The 20,898-nt window shown below is 35.6% G+C and overlaps 1 protein-coding gene across 5 annotated transcripts in view; it reads right to left on the bottom strand.

The window, feature by feature from the left end:
* Positions 1 to 20,898, bottom strand: part of neto1l (neuropilin (NRP) and tolloid (TLL)-like 1, like) — a 66,096-nt gene that overhangs the window by 22,470 nt on the left and 22,728 nt on the right. For all 5 annotated transcript variants that reach the window (XM_088644263.1, XM_088644261.1, XM_088644260.1 and 2 more), the window contains exons 5-6: positions 1,256 to 1,297; positions 1,016 to 1,143 (exon numbers count right to left, since the gene is read on the bottom strand). In XM_088644263.1, coding sequence (XP_088500389.1) covers positions 1,016 to 1,143; positions 1,256 to 1,297 — 170 coding nt within the window. The remainder of the gene's footprint in view (positions 1 to 1,015; positions 1,144 to 1,255; positions 1,298 to 20,898) is intronic.

Raw genomic sequence — 20,898 nt, forward strand, 5'->3', positions numbered from 1 at the left:
TGTGATAAAAAGAGAAAGAAATAAGATAAAAATGTCAATCTGTGATGTAATTAGTCAAGAATCTTTACCCTCTCTTAGTAAAATTGATTGTTATTTCTATGTATTTTCTATTAGGCATTCATTGAAAAATCAGGCTTACAAAAACAATCAAGATATAAAAGGAGCATAAAGGCATGAACTTCTAGATTCAGAGGCAGTTTCTTCCCACAAACAGTCAAATTACTGAACTCTACCCCTACCACTGGCTCACTTTTTACATTGCATGTTATTTAACTTGTTGTTGCTTCTGCTGTTCTGTGTTTATATTTTTGGGGATTCTTTTAATGTCTTTGTATTGGAGCAAATAAGCATTTCATTGCACTTGTGCATATGACAATAAACTGAACTGAAACTGAACTAAATGTGAATAGCTGTTCAGTCAGCCTTAAGCAATCCAGCGACAATGCTTCTGTGATTAAAGACATGCACAATGTCAAATAAGTTTTTATGCTCTAAGCTTGATCTTTCTCCAGTATATCACTTCTAGCTCTGCAAGATTAGGAATTACTGTTTATTAAGCAAGCCTAAGGAGGACAAAACATAGCACACTAACAAGCATACTGACATTAATGTCATTTTTCAACATCCCTCTGATAGTCTACAGAGGTCACTTTCCCGCTAATGCTTAGCAACTATAGCACCTGAAATATATTTAGCCTTTGACTATTTACTCTATACGTTTTCTAAAAACTCAACTTAACTTAACTCTTAACTCATAACTTGACAAGCTATGGCACAGAAATGGGCATAAAAATGAATGGGGGAAAAAAAGACTTAAGTATAACATAAATCCAGCCCTTGACCTCCCCATCCATCCCAGTTTCCAGGCCCAGCACTTGCTGTGTCCTCACTGAGCAGAGGAAATTACTGATGGGCGGGTAGGTCAAGTCTTTGGATTAAATCAAGAACTTCCGAAAAAGTCTGTAGACAAACAGATGAGTGTATGAAGAGAGTCATGATAATGTAGAGGGCTGACCTTGGACCGTGGTGGAGCTCGGATATACCATTTGCAGTCCACTGCCTCCGTTTCTAAAGCTTTGCCTTCTTTGGTGATTTGCTGTGATTCAACAATACCTTCAGGTCCTCCCATTTCAAATTCACAAACTGAGCCATGAGAAACACATGGAAAAAACAGATTAGAGATGCCTTGAGCAATGCATAAACTGCTAGCTACAAATATTTAAAAGGTACTTAGCACAGGATAAATTCCACCTACAGGGCAGAGGTTTGAGGACTCCCAAGTCTTTAAAGTCAGGATCTGAAAAGGGAACAGATTTGTTGTTAATAATAAAGCTTGTGCACACATGGTGGTAATTCAGAACTCTTTTGTAAGCACATTATGCAGACAGGAAGCTATTCTCTCATAGAACAGTCTTCATATTTTATTTTCCTAAATACAATGAAAAAAGCCAAGTACAGTCCAAGAGTCTATAAGTTAAGATTTTAATAAGAGTTAAAGTATACTTATGAAATTATAGTATGAAAAAAGAACAATTGTCACACAGAACCAGTTGTAGTAAAATGTACAGTAAATAATATTAAAGTTTCTATTACCTGTTTGAACATGTGATTAATTTTCAATAATAAAAATCTTTAAAAAAGTAAAATATTTACAGAAAGGCTTTCATACACCACCTATTAAGGGAATAAAATATATTTCCCTTTGGATAATGTGCACCCTCTGACTTTCAGAATACTAGGAAAAATGAAAATATAAGGCAAATGTTTGATTTTTAATCTTTAATGGAAAACGAAAAGCATTGTATAATATTTTGCATCCACTGTATCTATCTGAGATATATAGTGCAGAAAGCAACACCTTGCTTATTGAAACCTCAGATTAAATGTTATGATCGTCATGTAGAAAAAATTCTCAATGCATCATTTACACAACATCTGTCACAAAAACAGATTTCTCATAATTGTCTCATAATTTCCTTTTTAATTCATCAAAAAGATCCTAGAATACCACAAAGCACCTTTTAAAAAGCTCATTATTATCACTTGTTTTTGATAATTTGTTCATTTTCAATTCTAATGAAATATAGTACTTTAATGGTTTAACGGTTTTATAAATGTCAATATTTTAATTTTGATGTTCTAATTCAGTTTAACAATTTGTCATTTTAGACTTTAGATTCAGTATTGCAGGCTTCACAATTTTCTGCACTTCTCTTTCATGATGGTGTTGCTGATTCTTTAAAAAAATGCTCAAAAATGGGAATTAAGAGAAAAGAGTTTGTGATGTGATATTAGAAAATAAACTTTGTTTCATATGACCATCACATTTACAGAATTCCAAGGTCTTTGCACTAAACGTGTGCTACCTGCACAGCAATGAAAAAGAGCCAATTAAAAACATTTTTATTAACTGCTTTATTTTAAATGCAATGTTACAAAAATAAATTACACACAACAGAAAGACAAAGGTTATCGCTACAGAGAAGAGCTATGTTATATACCGTATGTATAATATCATGGAATATATATTATACCTGACAGGCAAGGAGCACACTAAAGATTTATGGTGGCTTTTAAAGAGGATGCAAACCATAACCCTGGAGGGTGCAGCTTGTAAGATACATCTCCAGTAGCACTGTGATGTGGCTGTCTTCTTTGCATTAAGAGCTAGAGAACAAACCTAGGTACTGTATAACAAATCAAAGGTAGATCAAGTTTTTGTTTTTATGTAATTTCTTCGTGGGAATGTCACCTTTTCATGTGTTTAGCATACTACAAAACCCAAAGCACCACTACCTGATTCATCCCTGGCCTGCAAGCTATGCTAATAACCCTGGATAACGGAATGAAGGAACTTTTTAGATGGAGCAGTCCTTGAAAGGGTATGACTCACACCTCTGGTATTGGCCATGTCAACACCATGGACAACTTGCAACCAACATTAGGACATGAGGACAAAAGCCAAAACTAAAAGGAAAGTCCTAGTGTAGTTGGTGCCTGGATCAATCAGGATTTGGATGAGATCAGGAATCAATTGAATTGGGGGTAATCAGTGACCCTGAAAGGTCTCCTTTTGTCTTTAACATTTTAACATCTGGAAGAGACAATTCAAATGAGGAATTCTTTTATTTTACAAATGGGAGGTGGAAATATTGTCCATAACATTGTTAAAATTCAGTTTCAGCCATATGTACAACTTTGCATATTTCATTCTTTTAAAACAAGTATTTATTTTTTTCTGCCGCAGCATCCATCTTACAGAGCTGAATCAGATGATGGGGGCAGATCCTGCAGGTGTTTTAATTCTATGTAAAACATGTACTCTTATTCTCCCATAATTCCACCTGGCAGCAGTGTTACCAGCTGGCAGCCTGGACTCAGGTCTCAGAAGCCAGGCAGGGCTAGGCCTGGTCAGGCCTGGGATGGGGAGCTGTTCAAGACAACCAGGTTGCTTCTGTAAGTGGGGCTGTTAGACCAGTAGGAGGTGCTCTTTCCTCTGAACCAGAATTTCCACACCACCTCCTCAAGAGGTGTGGCACTTCAGATGAAATATCAAACTAAGGTTCTGATGAATTGGTTATTGAGGACAGCATGGCTGTTTGCAAGAGTAGGGATTTTAATTTTATTCTGATTGTCCTTTTTTTCCTCTCTGCACTTCTGGTCCGCACTTAATTCAACTGGTGAAGTGTTTTTTTCACTTCACCTGATCTGCTGTACAGTGAGGCTGCTGGCATGTTACAGCTGCTGTGTTTCTTCAAGGGGCTGTGATTGAAGCAGGTCCCCACCTACAGTACTGTATATCTCCTCCTCTATTTCTTCATAGGAGAATATGTTTCATAAATAAAGGACCCATGTTCAACGTTTTTGTAATCAACCTGTTAGCATCTGCTGTTGTGCAATTTCTCAACGTGTCTTCTTCATTATATATAAGACTATGTAATGAGGCTTTTTTGATTGCATTCTGCTGTTTTAGACCTGGTGAAAAAGACACAGGGGGAACTAAGGCACACTGTATATACTCATTTAGCTAGTCAGGGAATAGCTGTGTCCTGCTAATGAGCTTTTAGAAGGGGAATACAACTATCAATGGCTGAAAACTGTGACTTTAGATGCACAAATGTTGGAATTAGAAGTTATAATAACTATAGGGTAGTGTGGCACATAGTTCCAACCAAAGCCTTTTTACCCAAAACAAAGTGTCACTTCAAATGATTTCACTTGAAAAGACTGATGTTTTTCCGAGGTGTGGACTCTTGTGATTTGACAGATGTATATAAACAACTGGAAGGGAAGCCACTGGGCTATGAGGTGTGCACAATATAAGCACACACCAGCTTGCTCACTTATGTGTCATTTTTCTGAAGTTAAACGGAAAGTCGTACTTTAATTGTCCTTGTTCTTTTAAAGTAACTAATGAAGTAATTGAAACAAATTGTGATTAAGCTGCTATTATTTTGTAAGTTAATGACCAAAATGTCATTACTTGTAATTCATTGCCTACCTACACAGTATGGGACAGAACAACAGGCAAAAAAACAGCAGATGATGTCACAGCAGTGCTGAGAAGCTGGGCTTTGTGTGTAACCCAGAGTTTGACAGAAACCCTTGACAAATGCTAGTATTTATACAAGGAAAATGCATATTTTGTGGGAAGAACTTAAGTGTAATTTCAATTTAAGTCTATCTTCTATGTACATATACTGTACGTGCACCATATAACCTGCAGTTGCATGTAAATGATGCATAAATCATTGGCTATTTAATACCAGCAGGCTTTGACCTAGTTTGTAGAGGACAGAAATTGATTTGTACCAGAGCTTTTTCTTGTATCCACTTCACTGACTACACTAGGTTGTAACTGATCCAATTAAATTGTTTTTCCAATATGTTAGTTACAGATGATGTATGGTACAACAACTAAAACATCTTGCGGTGAGCTGCTGCTGGGCTTTATTGGGTCTTTTGGCCTAAGCGGTTCGTCTAGCATGGTTTACGAGAGTAACTCTTCAGTGCAGGTGAAGTGCCACAGTTTCTCTGTAATCTGTACGGACAAGCAGATGTGATTCACAGAGGGGTGAGGTTAAAATCTTTCACCTACCTACTACCTGTACAAGGAGAAAAAGAGTATTTTCTTTCTAAGAGATGAAAGAATAGAGAGCCTCCCAGATTACATTAAAATATGCTCCAAGGAAAATGAATATGTAAGTCTCATCATTTTGTTTTCTATAAATGTACTTATAAAACATAAATTTCTGTTTTTATAAATTTGCTTATAACAAATAACACTGGGGAGTCCATATGCCACCAATGTGAAACATTTATGCTTTTACAGCACAAAATCAGAAACACAAATTTATAAAATTTCACAGTTCATTGTAAAAATAACAATTTTTGCACAACATGAACTCCTTTACAGTGTGACATTTATTTTCCAGTTAGCCTCAATTCATGGAGCTGTAAGCCAGGGAAAATGTCTGTACTGCACAAAAATTATCTTCTGTCTCAAATCTGAAATTGTGAGTTTTTTAAAATATCTAAAATCTCAATATCACATATATTCATTTTTGGAATAACAGTGGGTTGATTACTTTACTTTCACTCTTAGTGTATTGCCTTAGGGCACAAACATTTTTTGAGGGACTGATTATTTTCTTATTAATATCATCAGATCTATATTAATGTTCCACATGTAACTTATGTACCTCTAAAACATGAGTTGGGCATGTAAATTCTACCGACACAAGAGGAACTAAATGAACCACACACAGAAGTCAGGTTGTTCTATAGTCAGACACAAGAGGTTAAACATTTTCTGCAGACATTGTCCCTTTCAAAGCTTTCAAAGCCACACCAAAACAGGCTCATGTGTTCCCATTATGTAATAAATGCGGGTCAGTATGTGCTGTGCTCCTAAAACACTTTGGAATACCTAGAGCTATACTGAGAATGATGGCAGGGACATCTGCTTTTTCCTGTGCACCATCTTAAAAAAAAATACAAGGATGACTGCTTCCACCTAGGCATTTATGATTCATCCATTATTCTAAGTCAACAGCAGTTAAAGACGACCTTGATTTGGAATATTTTATTTTGCCATTATGAATATATACAGTAAATTAAAAAAAGTCCTTTAAGGTTGGGATAGTACACTATAACTGCATGCTTTGCCCTCTTTCTACATCCAGCACCCCTTAATAATCTAAAACCAAAGATCAGATCACTGGCTTATTTTTTCTGTAAAAATACAGTAACCGACCGTGCATGTAATTTGTGTTTCAGGGTGTCGTGTTTCCTGAGAATTACCATTCCAGAAAAATCCGCCGCTACAAAGATCTTAAAAGATGTGCATGTGACCTGGGATACTTGCTTGTGAGACTCACCACCCAAACTCATTTGACACTAACAGCACTTTCTAACCTTTTATCTATATATTTAAATGTATAGCCCAGTTTTTAATAACAATACTATTATTAATTGTTATAATTGACATTGCAGATTACAGTGCTGAATTCATAGGCTTTCACCAAGTGCATCTTTTGCACTTCTAACATGACTAGATAACTGTTCAGAACACACATGAAGGTGTTGAAGGAAATTAAATAGGACAATAACCGAAAAAAGAAAACAACACTGCTATTTAAACATTGCTCTTTCAGCCTTCTGATAGTTTATGTATATCTTTGTTCTACATTTATTTTGTACAAAATAAAATAAAATTTATTAACCAATAAATACATTAATTCTTAAGTGTCTGGTGCATTTTGCAATCCCTGGCCTTATTTCTTAAATGGAAGTGATTTAATTTCTGTTTGCTGGCAGATACATACAGTATTTCTGCAGGTTTGTCCTGTTTTCCCTGTCTAGATACAATGAATTGACTTTTCCTTGCAGCCGTTTATTCTATAATGCTGCTAGGATACACATACCTATTAATATTTTGTCCTGCTTCTGCTATATCTATCTAGGTTTTACTGCACAGTATGCCACAGTTAATGTTTAAAAGGGAAATATGGATGAATTTTTCGTTTCTGAAAGGCTGGCCCTCACTGAATCATGGTTGCACTGTATAACCAACTCCTTATGAAAAGCTTTTGAGAGGCAAGAACAGCTAGAAAAGAAAGACTTTCTTTCATGCATCGTATCTACAAAGAAAACAAACACTATCCCTTAAGCTCCAACTAGATAACATCTGGCACATGGCCGTAATGCAGTCTTGTTATATAGCCCTTCCTGCCTTCACAGTACCGTCAAGGAGAAAGCGATGTGACTAGAATAGTTAAATCTTTCTCGCTGAAGTCAGAAGAGGACAGTGTGCTGCATGAGCTTGTAAATACAGGCTTACAACATAATCTCTGAAGCTCACAGTACTTTCCCATAACATCAGGCATTATACATTTGTTTTTCTTCAGAAACTGCATTAAAGCAAACATGCACACACACATCTTGAATTAAGGAATAATTTAACAAGAAAAAAAATAGCTATAAAGGGTTGCTGCTTTTCTAAAATTGAAAGGAATGCAAGAGCACTGCTGTTATCAATGTACAAAATGCTTTATTTAAATATCTGTTTGAAAATTTATGTAAATAAAGAAACAAAGATGGTGCAAATATGTACAAATACAAGGAAATGTAACGGCACTTCCTGATTTAATGTCTAGCAAAGAAAAACGCATTTAAGTCTCAATAAGACACACTTTCTTTTATTTTGATAAATGTAATTTCTCACACTTTCCTAGATATGGCTTATGAAAGTGACCCCAGGTCAGTGTTTGCAGCCTCTGCAGTATCGAATGGTATTTAATAAAGTCTCCCTTAAGCCCAAAACACACATTGGTGGCTTTGTGGAGAAAACTATAATGACAGCAGGCACTTACAGATGTACAGGCAAGGTGCAAGTGGTAGTATGGTTAGAAATATTACAGTTATACAGTAAATTAAATAATCAGAGCAACTATGTAACTGATAGATTGTGTGAAACAAATACCAAAAGATCCTGGACCCCCAAAGAACTAGGCTTGGGAGCCTTGGCCTAAACAGTGGGATTTCCTATTATGGTTTTTGAATACTATTATATTCTGCTACACCTGAGTTATAATGTTAGCTCATACTTCTAATAGTTTATATAAAAAGAAGCATTTTAAGTTCCATTAAATAAACAAATGAATTTTACCGACAGAGGTGTGAAATTGTTACTTCTGCCTAATTAATTCGTTCAACTAAGAAGTATATGGCAGTGCTAGAGGGAAACTGGGAAATTCCCACAGGGTTTGGAGACTGGGATTGTGCTCCACTAGTTTTCTGCACCACAGTACAAATGTACAAAATGCTGTAGTTGCAATATAGCCTTCTGGGTAGTGATGTTCTGCTGCTATGATGTAGTGCCATTTTGGGGTTTTGCTGCTACTGCATTTTTCATAACCATGTTTATCATTACATGAGAGTCCGTGGTATGCTTTATCCACAGAACACTTCTCCCTCTGAATTGTTTATCTAAGCCCATGGTTTGAAAAGAATAAAGCACTGAATCATCCAAACAGTATCCAAATACTTTTCGACTTTCCAGTAGTAAATGGTACAACACTAAACTGCCTATTTTAATCAGTACAATCATAGAACTAGACCATACAACAAACACCGAGTACTTCTTAAGAGCAAGTTCAATTTTTCTCAGTCTTCAGTTTTTACTATACAGAAAATCACTTCTGTTGTTCTCCTCCCTGAAAAAGAATCAGACACTTGCATATTGATAATAAAGTGCTGAGTCTAAGTTGAACTGCTGGGTTGATGTCCTAGCTTAAATGTACTGTAAGTGATTGTGTCTATGGGACTGTGTATCTACTTCCTGGACAGCAGGGAAAGTCAAAGACCAGGACATTGGCGAATTTCTAAATCATTGCAAACTGAACTCTACAACAACAACATGTAAATAAACTCTCAGGCATGTGTAAGGCAATATTTTGAAAAAAGGGATGGAGTACAAACATTTAAAAGAATTATTTACATGCTGGCATTTTTAATAATTATTTATACCTATTATTGGTGTAGTGCCCAAAACAGTGATTAGTGAGTGTATTTAATCAATGCTGCTTCATTGAGAGTCCTTTAGGATTTAAAGCTACCTAAGCACTTGCGTAGTGCCCTTGGCCACATGCCATCATTGATAGTGTGCTGTGTGTTTCTGTGAAATGAGTTCTTTTATCAAAGGCTGTGTATGGTTCTATTTCATGTGTTAATTTCTCCTACAGAAAAAAAAAATTCCCACTGACTTTTTTATAGTAGCTTCATAGAAATTGCCCTTGTACTTCTACAACACAAAACACCTTTGAATGTCATCTATTTAACTGATGATTCCTCAGCAAAAGTGTTTTTCCCCATTTTTTTCTAGGAAACATTTTTGTATGTGTCATTCAGGTGAAGGCCCAAGTCACTTTCTTGATCCAGGCTGCAGCGGCTGAGACACTAAAAGTCCTTGGAAATTTCCACAGAATCAGATGTGATTTTTCACTGTCAATGATCAAGCTGTTAATTCCCTACAGGCAGAGCTCAATGTCCCTTGCCTTGACATTCAAATGCATTATAGAGCAAAACAAATCCATTTCTGATACTGGTCAATACTGTTCTATGCAAGCTGAGGTTGATTGGCGATTGCTTGCATGGAGTGAATTTCTGACAGGGTAGTTGATCACTTGCAGGTGACACTGTGTAAATTAATGTTCAATGACAGCTATAGTGAGCACTGCAGCTCCCAGCTGTTCATGCTATAAATCAATAACAGAATCAATCAATTTAATTACAGTGGCAGTATTAAAACAAATTGCAGTAGTTTTCGAACATTCAGCTGTTAAATGTTTTGGAATGTTTTTGTAAGTTTTACAATTTTAAATTTATGATTAGGATTATAAACGCACTAAAACACATTCAATGTCCCATATTCTATCTTGCAATCCTTGCCCTTTGTCACAATTTCTTAACGATAAGAGGCATTTATTGGAGACCCAAGAGCTTGTTGCATAATGTTGGCACCACCATCGGATACAACAGAGGGAAGCATTAACAGATCGAAGTAGCAGTTGTGTTTCTATAATGTGTGCTTATTTACTGCATACCATCAGTTATAGGGGTTTTCTTTTTCCAAACACAAGCACAGGGAATGCAGCGTTATTATCCACTTGGTAGCTGTCAGGAATCGAATGGTTTTGCTTAGTATATTTAATTCCAGTGCTCTTTTTAAGCAATGTGCACCAGGATCACCTTTCTCTGCATCACATTGCTGACAATGACATCACATTTGCAATTTGTAGCCTGATTTGTAAGTGTTGGATAACCCTATGCCTAAACTGAGAACTGACAGCTGTAGCTAGGAAATTACAGAGCATGTGTGCACATTTATTAAGGTATTTCATATGCTCCTTTCAGCATTGGTGAAATTGACATTTGGAATGTGCATCACTAATTAAAATATGGTTTTGTTGAATAGGCAAGCAATTTAGAAATATAACCCATTTCAATGAATGTCCTTCCAGATTGGAATTTCCTGTACAATTTTTTAGACTGTTTTCCATAAAAGATCAAAGGAAATTACTTCAGATCACACCGATGTATACATATATCACACAAAACTTCCACAAAAATTAAAAATTGAAAGGATTTGATTGAAACACACAACTGAACAATGATGCCAACACACAAACCACAAGCTGCTGTAACTGAGAAAAACATATCTGAATCATAAATGGCACTATCTGCTGTTGTGCTATGCCAAATTCATAGGAAATGCTGTAGCTGCAGAAGGAAATGGCTCAAGCTGAATTTTGTCAGCAGGCACTCAAACATGAACTCTGAGTAAATGTAATTCAAATGTAATTCAACTACATTTTCGGTTGTACCTCTTAAAAAAATCATATAAGTGTAAACATGCTCTTTTCTCCTCATTAATTAAATAGAAATATTATTTTTTCCAAATACTTCCCATTTGCAAATAAGAAATTCCTAATTGCATAATTTCCTCACACAGGAAAATGACACAACGTTTGACAGGATAACCTTCATTGTGGTGGAGAGGATCTTAACCTACACTCAGAAAGTTTCCTTTAAGAAAAGAGATAAGATAAGATCACTTTATCAGCCATATACAAATTCTTGCATTAGGATTTTGTCCTTTCACATACCCCAACATGCTCTCTATGAGACACACAGACAGGGAGAGAAGCTGGGGATCAGAGCGTAGGGTCAGCCATTTATATGGCACCCCTGGAGCAGCTGGGGTTAAGGGCCTTGCTCAGGAGCCCAACGGAGTAGGATTCCTCTGCCGACCGCGGGATACAAACCGGCAACCTTCCAGCCACAGTCGTAGATCCTTAGCCACAGAGCCACCGCAACGCCCCACGCGGAGTGTGGCACTTTATTACTCATGATTAATTCTACCAATAAAATTTCTGGATTCTGATACATCTCCACATCCATTTTACATCACTGAAGGGCAGTCCTCTCTTAAGTGACTAGAAAAGCAGTAAAGTTACTGCCAGTCACTCAAACAAGGCTGCTGAAAATGGCTTAAACATGAAATACTAACAAAGATGATTGTTCAGAATATAGTGCAAAAAACAGAAAAGGAAGGTGAAGTTAGAATTGTATTCCTTTAAGGTCTTTGCTTCAAGTAGAAAGTCAAACAAGGGCAAATGTGTGCATTTTAATCCAGTGTAATAGCAAAGCTGATGCTGGAGTCACGTTAGCTCAGAGGGGCTGTATTTCAAAAGCATTACTGTCAAGGAAAAGAAACGAGGGCACAAATTCCAATGTATGTGCTCAAAAGAACACCAGTACAAATCACCTAAAGCCAGTGAGGTTTAAAAATGGAATTCTAGCCCACAGAATCCCCTGCTCACATGCAATCGACAATTCTTGTCTTTTCCATAAATTATATTTCATAACAATAATAAGATAAACTACAGCACTTAGAGCAGCTCTTTAGAATTGGAACTGGAAAGCTGGAAAGCTCATTTTAAAAAGGAAATGTCTCAGCTTTCTACACAAGCTGAGCTGTTGGCACTCAAAGAGGAGGAGTGTTTATCACAGTTGATTAATCAACTGCCCGCAGGACCAGCTAAGCTCTCTTGGAATGATGCCTCACCCTACGATAAGATACAGAGCACAAAAGCTTTACCAGCAACACACAGTGCAGTGTGTCTTTTAGTGCAATATAACACCTTTCACTCTACTATGGTTGTCTTTATTACGTCTGATTTTGCAACCAAACAGTCACTGCAAAAGAAAGGACAACAGGTCAATATACAGTATATTACTCAAAAGGGCAGAATGATGCTGGTATAAAATCAAAACCTGAAGCCACCAATTCTGAAATCACAAATTGCAGATTAAGCTTTTGGTCTGCCAGATATTACTTATTTCTAATGAACATAAACTGCTGCTTAAGTAGTGGGCCTGTAACTTGCGATTTGCAGATAGGACAATATCCAAATTCTAAAAATTTAGATTTCTTTCCAGATTTCACATTCAATCATTAAACATTAACAAAAATCTAAAGGACAAACATCGCCCTTAGGCAGAGAACAAAACATTTGACAAGACTTATACTAAGGAGTTGTTTATAAATGCTTAATACAGACTTAAAAGATTGCTAGCAAAGACTTTTTAAAGTATTATTAAAGCAATTTCCTCAAAAGATAATTTTTGATTGATTTAAGAATATAAGTTCATTATATAACTCCCATGTGTTTGACTCAGGTATAATATAACTAGCTTTGCAAACATATTTCAGCACATGTGAAATATAATTCTTACTTTCTGAACTCTAAAGAGTTCTGCAGATTTTGCAAAAGAGGTCTATATAAGTCTTAAAAGCCAGTAGCACACTGCAAACCAACAAATCTGTACTATATTAAACACACAATGCCATCCAGAGAACATTCAAGAGGATGATTACATTGACCACAGCACCACATTGACTTACACTGATCATAGGACCACAGGCTCTGTGAACAGCTTTTTGTGCAGAAGCCTGAGGTACATTTGATCTAGAGTTGTCTTTCCTCATAGATAGATAGATAGATAGATAGATACTTTATTGATCCCGTGAGGGAAATTGCAGTGCAACAGCAGCTTAACACACACAACACAGCCACAGTGTAACGAATTATATACTAATAGTACAATACATACAATACAATACAAGAGTTACTCACAGAATTGGCATTTTAATGATTTTTGCTTAGATTCCAACTGCCCCTGGGAAAGAACTGCAGGACACGCCTTGGTGGTTAAAATAAATAATGTCACATAATTGATTAGTTGCTTAGCTCTGATGACAGGGATTTCCCCATATAATTCTGTGATAGGAAAAGCAGTGCAGGCTTACTGAGAGAGACAGAATGCCTACATACATGCACAAGACAGTCTGAGAACAATAGCTGTAACTCCGTTTAAAGATATGTGAAATAAGATGCACTTCACTTACATATTTTACAAATAAATATATATTCTGAATTACTGTAGAAATAAATAGCTAATTTTGAGAAATACAAATTTAGGAGCAATGCTAAGAGGAAAGAAGTATTTGAGAAACGTCCATGTGGTAAATTTAAAGTTTCATGCATGCCATAAACAATGCAAAAGCTGTCATTAACTTTTGTTTTTAAACAACTTAAAATATAAATATTGCTTTAAAATGATATGTTCATCTTGGAACCCAGATGGTTGTGTTCTTTACAGAATTACAGTATTCAACTTGTATGCACAATAAGAGGGTGAGATCATTTATATTTCAATCTTTTATTCCTTCAAAGTATAAATGCAGGAAATATGTTTCTTTCTTTTGGTAGTCGAGAGATACCACGCTACTGTGCTTGCTGAACAGAGCAAAGAGGAAAGCTGAGCCTTTACCTGGAAGTAATGATACGTCTTGTAACAATGGTCTGTGAGTCTCTGATCAGTGAGATAGTTACTCTAAAGAGCAGAATCGATTGTATTCTTCCATTGACCTCCCTTGGGCCTGGCTGAGAATGCTTTAGGGAACCTTTTGTAAGCCTTGTGATGACTTTTATAGGATAATCACTTCTGTTACACCTGAAAGATGAAGTGATATCGACATGAACACCAACAAACACAGAACAATAATTGGAGCAGCAGAATTCTGGCCAGATAGCACACACTATCCTGCAGTAAATCTTTTGATTCTACTTCACCTTTACTAAGCTGCTCAAGCTGTAAAACTGATTGCTAAATTGTTAAACTAATTGCATTTAGGAGAATATGAGTTTTCTGCTATATAAAAGATAGTGATACTCTTTGGAGTAATCCAGAAAAGAGCTACCAGCTACATTCCCTGGCTTAAAGGTAAGACAGGGCAAAGGAATTGAAACTTTTAGTCCTGAACGCAGAAGACTGTGAAGGAACCTGATTCAAGTATTCAACATCCCCAAAAGCACTGACAAATCCAACCCAGCAGAACTCAGAACCCAGAAGAGTGAAACCTGAGAAGTACAGTACAGTTCCTCCAGCCTGTCAGAAAAGGACATTCTCTTAAGTCACAGAATATATCTGGCTGCTTACCTCAGAACTGAGTCCTTATTGTTTGGTATTGGCTAACCTGACAAGTTTACTAATTGTATCATTGATATCAAGTAAGAAGTTCATTGGTCCTAGTAAAGATCCATGTGGTTCCCCATTAATTACATCATTCCCATTTGAGTATGCACCTTTTATTTGAGTCTCTGTTTTTATAAAACAATTCTCAATCCCAGCCCTTATATTACGTCTCAAAATAAAAACATGCAACACAGAAGTACACTTCCAGACCTAATGACGTTGCATCCTTGTGCTTTTTTTAAATGCAAAAAAAAACTAGGACAATAAATGTCCTAGTTTTATAACTAATAACTAATAACTAATAACTAATAACTTATAACTAATAACTAATAAGCAAAGCTTTTTTGCTGCACAGCCCATTCAGGACAACAGAGTTCTGTTTTATTCAGTTTTATGTCATATCTACAATGGTTTACCTCATATATAAAAAAATTAAAAACTCCTGCGTCAGTTTTAGAATTGATCATAATCATTCACTGAAGCAGATCAATTAATCTGTGAAAAAGCCATTAATTCAATGCCCAAGACCTTTTTAAATACATAGAGATTTCATGACTTCATGTAGTGCACAGTTACAGGACCGTCTCAAGGTTTTACTTCAGAGGAAGGAGGGGAATGTGCACAGAGAAAGAGCTGGTGCCGGACTGGTGATGTATTTCAGCAGACATGAAGGTCACTGTCCTAAAGGGAACACTCTGCATCACCTTTTCACTAAAGAGCGATGGCCATTCATGTTTTTTTACTTGTAGAGAATATCCTGATATGCCATTGTTTCAAGTTAAATTCCTGCTATTATTCTTTCTATTGCATTGTTAATACTTAATTAGACATTTCACAAATCAATAATCAGTATTGTTCGTACTACGTCTGTATTACTGTTCACGTTTCTCTGTGCATTTATTATACAGTACATTAAGTTCATGGTATTTTTTTGTTTTGTTTATTGTTTTACAGCACTTGTATTTCTGAACTGCGGTGTAGAACATGACATTATAATTACAAATACTCATTTTCAGATCAAGAAAGATATTAATAGAGAATTTCAGCATATTATATTTTAACAAATGTTGAAAATTACACTTTTAGTAACTGATTACAGTTAGTATGATTTTACAGTGCATTTATAATTCATGTTATTCTTCTCATCAATATCCTTAGCAGTGAAATGTGATCAATTTAACACAATAAATAATCAGAATTACCAAAATACTGCTCAATCTTCTGTGAGACACAAGTTGGCTTCCCCTCACTATTATGCACAAGCTGTTGTCTGTCTGTGGCTTTCCTCTTAAAAACATAGGGATGGGGAACATTTGGGCAAACTGCACAGTGAGGATTATGCTGGTCAGAACCACTGATATTTTCAATGGCCTGCAATAACATGAAATACTGTGAATTCATGCCAATACAATGTCACATTAACAGGTCAGGTGAACATCCAGAAGATGTAGGAGAGAAATTCTGCATTTTTCCTGACCTTGAAAGCACTGCACATTTCATCCACACGCAATCCAGGACTTTAATATGCGCTTAAGCACAGAGGCAGAAGAATGAAAATGGATGTCCTGAAGCATCACAATTTTGATTGTACATGGATCAATAATCCTTATATCCAGCTTTGTGGAGATTAGGCAGCGAGGTCCTATTGGCGGAAGTGGACTGATAAGACCTAAATAGTACAGCTGCATGATTTTAAAAACACGGCTGCTTTTCATAGTATCTTTCAGCAGCTAAGCCTGATATCAATGGCCTATTCTATCCTGAAGATGCTAAATAAAATTGGTTGAGGACAATTGGTTGAGGACATTTGACAAAATTGATTTCTTATCTATTGCACATCTCCAGTCATTGTTTACACGTCTGTATTGTTTACATTCAAACTGTCTACATGTTTACTTGCACATTGTCTATTGTTTGTTTGTACATTGTCTTGATGCACTGTTTGCACTTTGTTTTGTTTTTTACACTTGTTTTACAATCGAGAGACTTTCTGTAAGTAAGAATTCCATTGTACCAGTACCGGTTACATATGGCAATAAAGTTCAAGTTCAAGTTCAAATTGTATTCCTTAAGGTCTTAATTCGAAATCAGTAAGTGAATTGTAATCAAAACTTGCCCGAGCTTCGCAATCAGACATTTTTGTTATTTAAGGATTTGTTTTGCTGCAAAACGACTTACTAAAGTAAGTCATGACTTATCAAAGGTTAAATTCAATTAGAGAAATTTAAGATTATGTTACAAGGTTTCAATGATTAAAAAAAGACTTACTCGGATAGCAATCTTTTGTAAAACAAGAGGGTTCTAATTGATTGAGTTTTTAAACCTCTTTGACTCAATTTTCTTTTCTGAGGTCATGACAGAATCCCCCACAAACAATGTCAGCATCATCAAGTCGACACATTGTGATTACACTTCTTCAAATAAGCGAAGACTGACTTTTTAGAAGGATTTTTAAAGCTTTTTAAAAATGTTAAAACTTTGTGTACAACATAAGAATTTCCTTTGCTTTTTAAATTGTGTGATAAATCCTGTTTAGCACTTTAGTGTGCTGCTGGACTAATCTACTTTTGTTCCAGAGGATATAAACATTGTGTGTATTTGGCATTATCCATTCTAAGGCTTCAGCAGTTCTGCTCTGCAAGTATGAGTGACGTATGGACTGTGTTTATGTACGCAGAGTACTGATTTTTTTAAATTACTTGGATTTTGAGTTTAGGAGACTTTCATATGCGAGATTAAAATATTACTGTAAATGAAAACAGCTCATAGTCAATGAAATCATAAAACAATTTGACAGAATAATTTTTTAGTCGGTATTTCAATATCTATTCTAAAGCATTGCGTATATGATCATCTCCTTAAGAAAAGATAAGAAACATGTTGGCAAATTACCACACCAAAACAGAATAAACCTTAAACAATTTAATGTAAATTGAAAATTATCTTTTCTTGTAATCACATACAGTTTAAAATGGACTAATTTACCACATCATGAAAATAAAAGAAATATTTTATGTAAACAGTGTAGGGGCAGCCTTGCAGCTTCGGGTGATAATGATTTTAATTCTAGAGAGTTTAACAAAGTTTATTTGTTAAAGGGAAATCTCACAAAAGTTGAAGGGACAAAATAAAATGCTCTTCTTTTGTTTTAATATTTCAATTTCTTTTTGAAGTACAGCATTAAGGCACTCTAAGTGATTCTAATATCCTGATGCTATGACCTCTTCCTTTTAAAATTACCATGCTCCTGTGTAAAATCTTGCTTGATGAATATTTAAAGGTTTCCACTCACTCTGGTCATTAATCTCATCAGTCCAATGAATGGGAGCAGTAAACTCATAGGCACGGTATTTATTGGCACAGTGTACTAACAGCAGTCATTATATTTGTGTCACATGTAGTGTGACACAGTGTGACATGTGAGTGTAATGGGAAATTTAAAGTTTTATACAAAAAACCTATGCTAAAATAAGTCCTTCTAACACACTAACACATAAGACATTATGCACTTTGCTTACATGTTTTCTCAGGACAACAAAGATATGGGAATAAAAAAGGAATCATCGATTGTTCACAAAGTTGAAATTCTTAAAACCACAGAAAGAAGTGACTTTTAAACACAGAGCCCAAGTGTGATTCACCATTAAACTGCAGGGGTCTTCTAGTTCATCTGTGACCCGTATTTGCTATGCAGTTAATTTACATATTCTCCCAGAGGCAAATTCATTCTGCTTTTATGATTGAATGGAGCAATCACTCTCCTTGGTGCAGTCATTAATATGCAAGGCTCCACTAATCATTTGGATTTGACCTGGCTCATGTGGTGGGGAAATCAAAGTGTCATGTAACCAGATTGTCAGCATATGTGTCTCAGCAGTGCATGTGTACGGATCTTTATAGTATTATGGTGACTGAGGGAAGTATTAAATTAATGAGCAGGGGATCTTGTAATGAGATTTTTTTTTAATATGGTTATTTACATGATGTACATATTTTAATATGTACATATATGATAATTATAGTATAATGCAATTATACTGCAATCTTAGAATTTAAGAACACAAGAATGGTAAAAAGTAAGTGCAAAGCGGACATCCTATTTGTTTCTAACACATTGTGTTGTTAGTAGCTTATTGATCCAGCGAACTCATTCTGCTATTTGCCAAGCTAAAGACTGGCTGGGTAGCTTGTTCCATAGTTCTACAACAATTTGCATTAGGAACTATAGTTTCTTCCACTTGAGCCCTCTGGCTTGTGTTTCAGTGTTGATTCCGAATGGCTATAAAGGTTTTGTGGCTTCAGTCTCTCAGCGCAGGACTTTTCCTTAGGTCCTGGAATGTATCTGGATGCTCTTCTGTGGTCTGACTCCAGAGCAGCAAAATCTTTTCAACAGTTTCATAACTAAAACTGTACACAATATTTCCAATTAGGTCTTAATAGCATTAAAGCTATTATTAATGAAAAAAGTATTATTTAAGGATACATATTTCTAGGACTAATATCTAGCAATAAAAAACCTTTAGATGCTGAAATGTGCCATAATTGAAAAATGGTATGGGATAATATTGTGGACAATAAAGAAATTTACATAAGGAAGAAAAATATTTAATAATTTGCATTTCAAAAGCCATTGTTTCACTCTAGAATTCTGTTATAGTACTAAAGTGCAACCAATTAATTAAATTCTGTTCCTGAAGCACTTGTACTGTGTGTAGCTGAAAAGAGTTATGCAATGTTAACTAGTCATAGTTAAAAAACATCCATTCCCATGCAAATGCTATTTTAGTCTTCCACTCATTATTTATATAATAAAATAAAATGTAACTTATCTTGCAAAATAAATTAGAACAAACATGAATTTTCTTTGTTGTATAATATAAACATGATCCACATTTGTAGGCTTTTACTGTTTACATGAGTTAATGTATACTGTATAAATGTTAAGTTTCTTTCTACATTTGGTCACTGTTGTTCATAAAGAAGTCTATTGGGTTGATTTTGAGTTTAATTGGATATTTTGCACTAACTAAAATTAACATCTGTCCAAAAGACAAATGTAATAAGAATCATACAAACATACATTTGTACTGTAAGTCCCATTACATCCACACTGTCAAAGACTAAAGAGGTTCAGTACTTTGATAATTCAATTTGTCAGTATACTGTAGGTTATTTACAATTTACATGGTCACTCCTCCTTGGACTGATTTCAGCATAGGAATATTTTTCTATGTAATCTGGTAAACAAAACTGTATACAGAGTTATTGCATACAAACAGGAACCAGAGGATTTAAGCAGAAACCACACGGAAGACACAGAACCAACAGGAGCTTTAAATTGTACTTGGTCTTTGGTAGTCCTGGATCCACACTGTCACATATTAGCCAGTCTACCATTTGGAAACACCTTTAATGTATTATTATTTAATCATGAAACTATTTTTGTCATTTTTACCAGTAAATGAAGAAGTTTAATTAATAAATAACTATAGGCCCCAATGGTTTCACATAGCTGAAACAAGAATCTGCTGACCATGTTCAAATGTACTTATTGTGTATGCTTCTTAGTACATTTAAAAAGCATCTGCAGAACTATAAACACTTTTTGCAAAACATGTACTGTATATGTCCTTAACAGAACACCAGTGCGATTACTACACTAGCCTGCTGGGCACACGTCCTGCCAGAAGCTTAGTAGGTACAATATGTGAGTACCTGTATTACATCAGTGCATCACAGTGCTAACAAACACAGGCAGCACGCATACACCCATACTTGAGGTGTGGGATGAATCTGTGCCATCCCGAGATGCGCAGAGAGACAGAGAGACGTCGCAAGCTTCACACAGAAGGCATCTGAGGCCAATATCAAACCCAGAAATCAGGAACTGTGAGGCAGTAGAGCTGGCTGCCACATCACCATACTGCCCTACAGTATGCTGCTGCCATGTAATCAATTTGTGAAGCACTGCAATCATTTCAGATTGAAATTCAAATTTCCCAGCAGAGAGGAATACAGTGCTGATGATCATTACACCATGAAAGGGCAAATTAAATCACAAAAAGAAGCGAAAGTTTATACATTATTCTAAAGGGGCTTCTGAGTTTTTCAATCTCTCAATGACAAATTAATCAAATTCACATACAGTCGCTGTTTAAATGTAAGATTTCTTTCTTGTAGATTATTTCTATTGTCAAAGAGGTAAAAGAATAAAGCTGCACAGAACAAATTAAAATACTTCCAAATTATTTATCTTTGAAAAACAAAACCCTGTTGATTAAAAATTTTAAATGT

The sequence above is a fragment of the Lepisosteus platostomus genome, chromosome 8 (assembly GCF_059453375.1).
Source record: "Lepisosteus platostomus isolate fLepPlt1 chromosome 8, fLepPlt1.hap1, whole genome shotgun sequence".
Classification (NCBI taxonomy): Eukaryota; Metazoa; Chordata; class Actinopteri; order Semionotiformes; family Lepisosteidae; genus Lepisosteus; species Lepisosteus platostomus.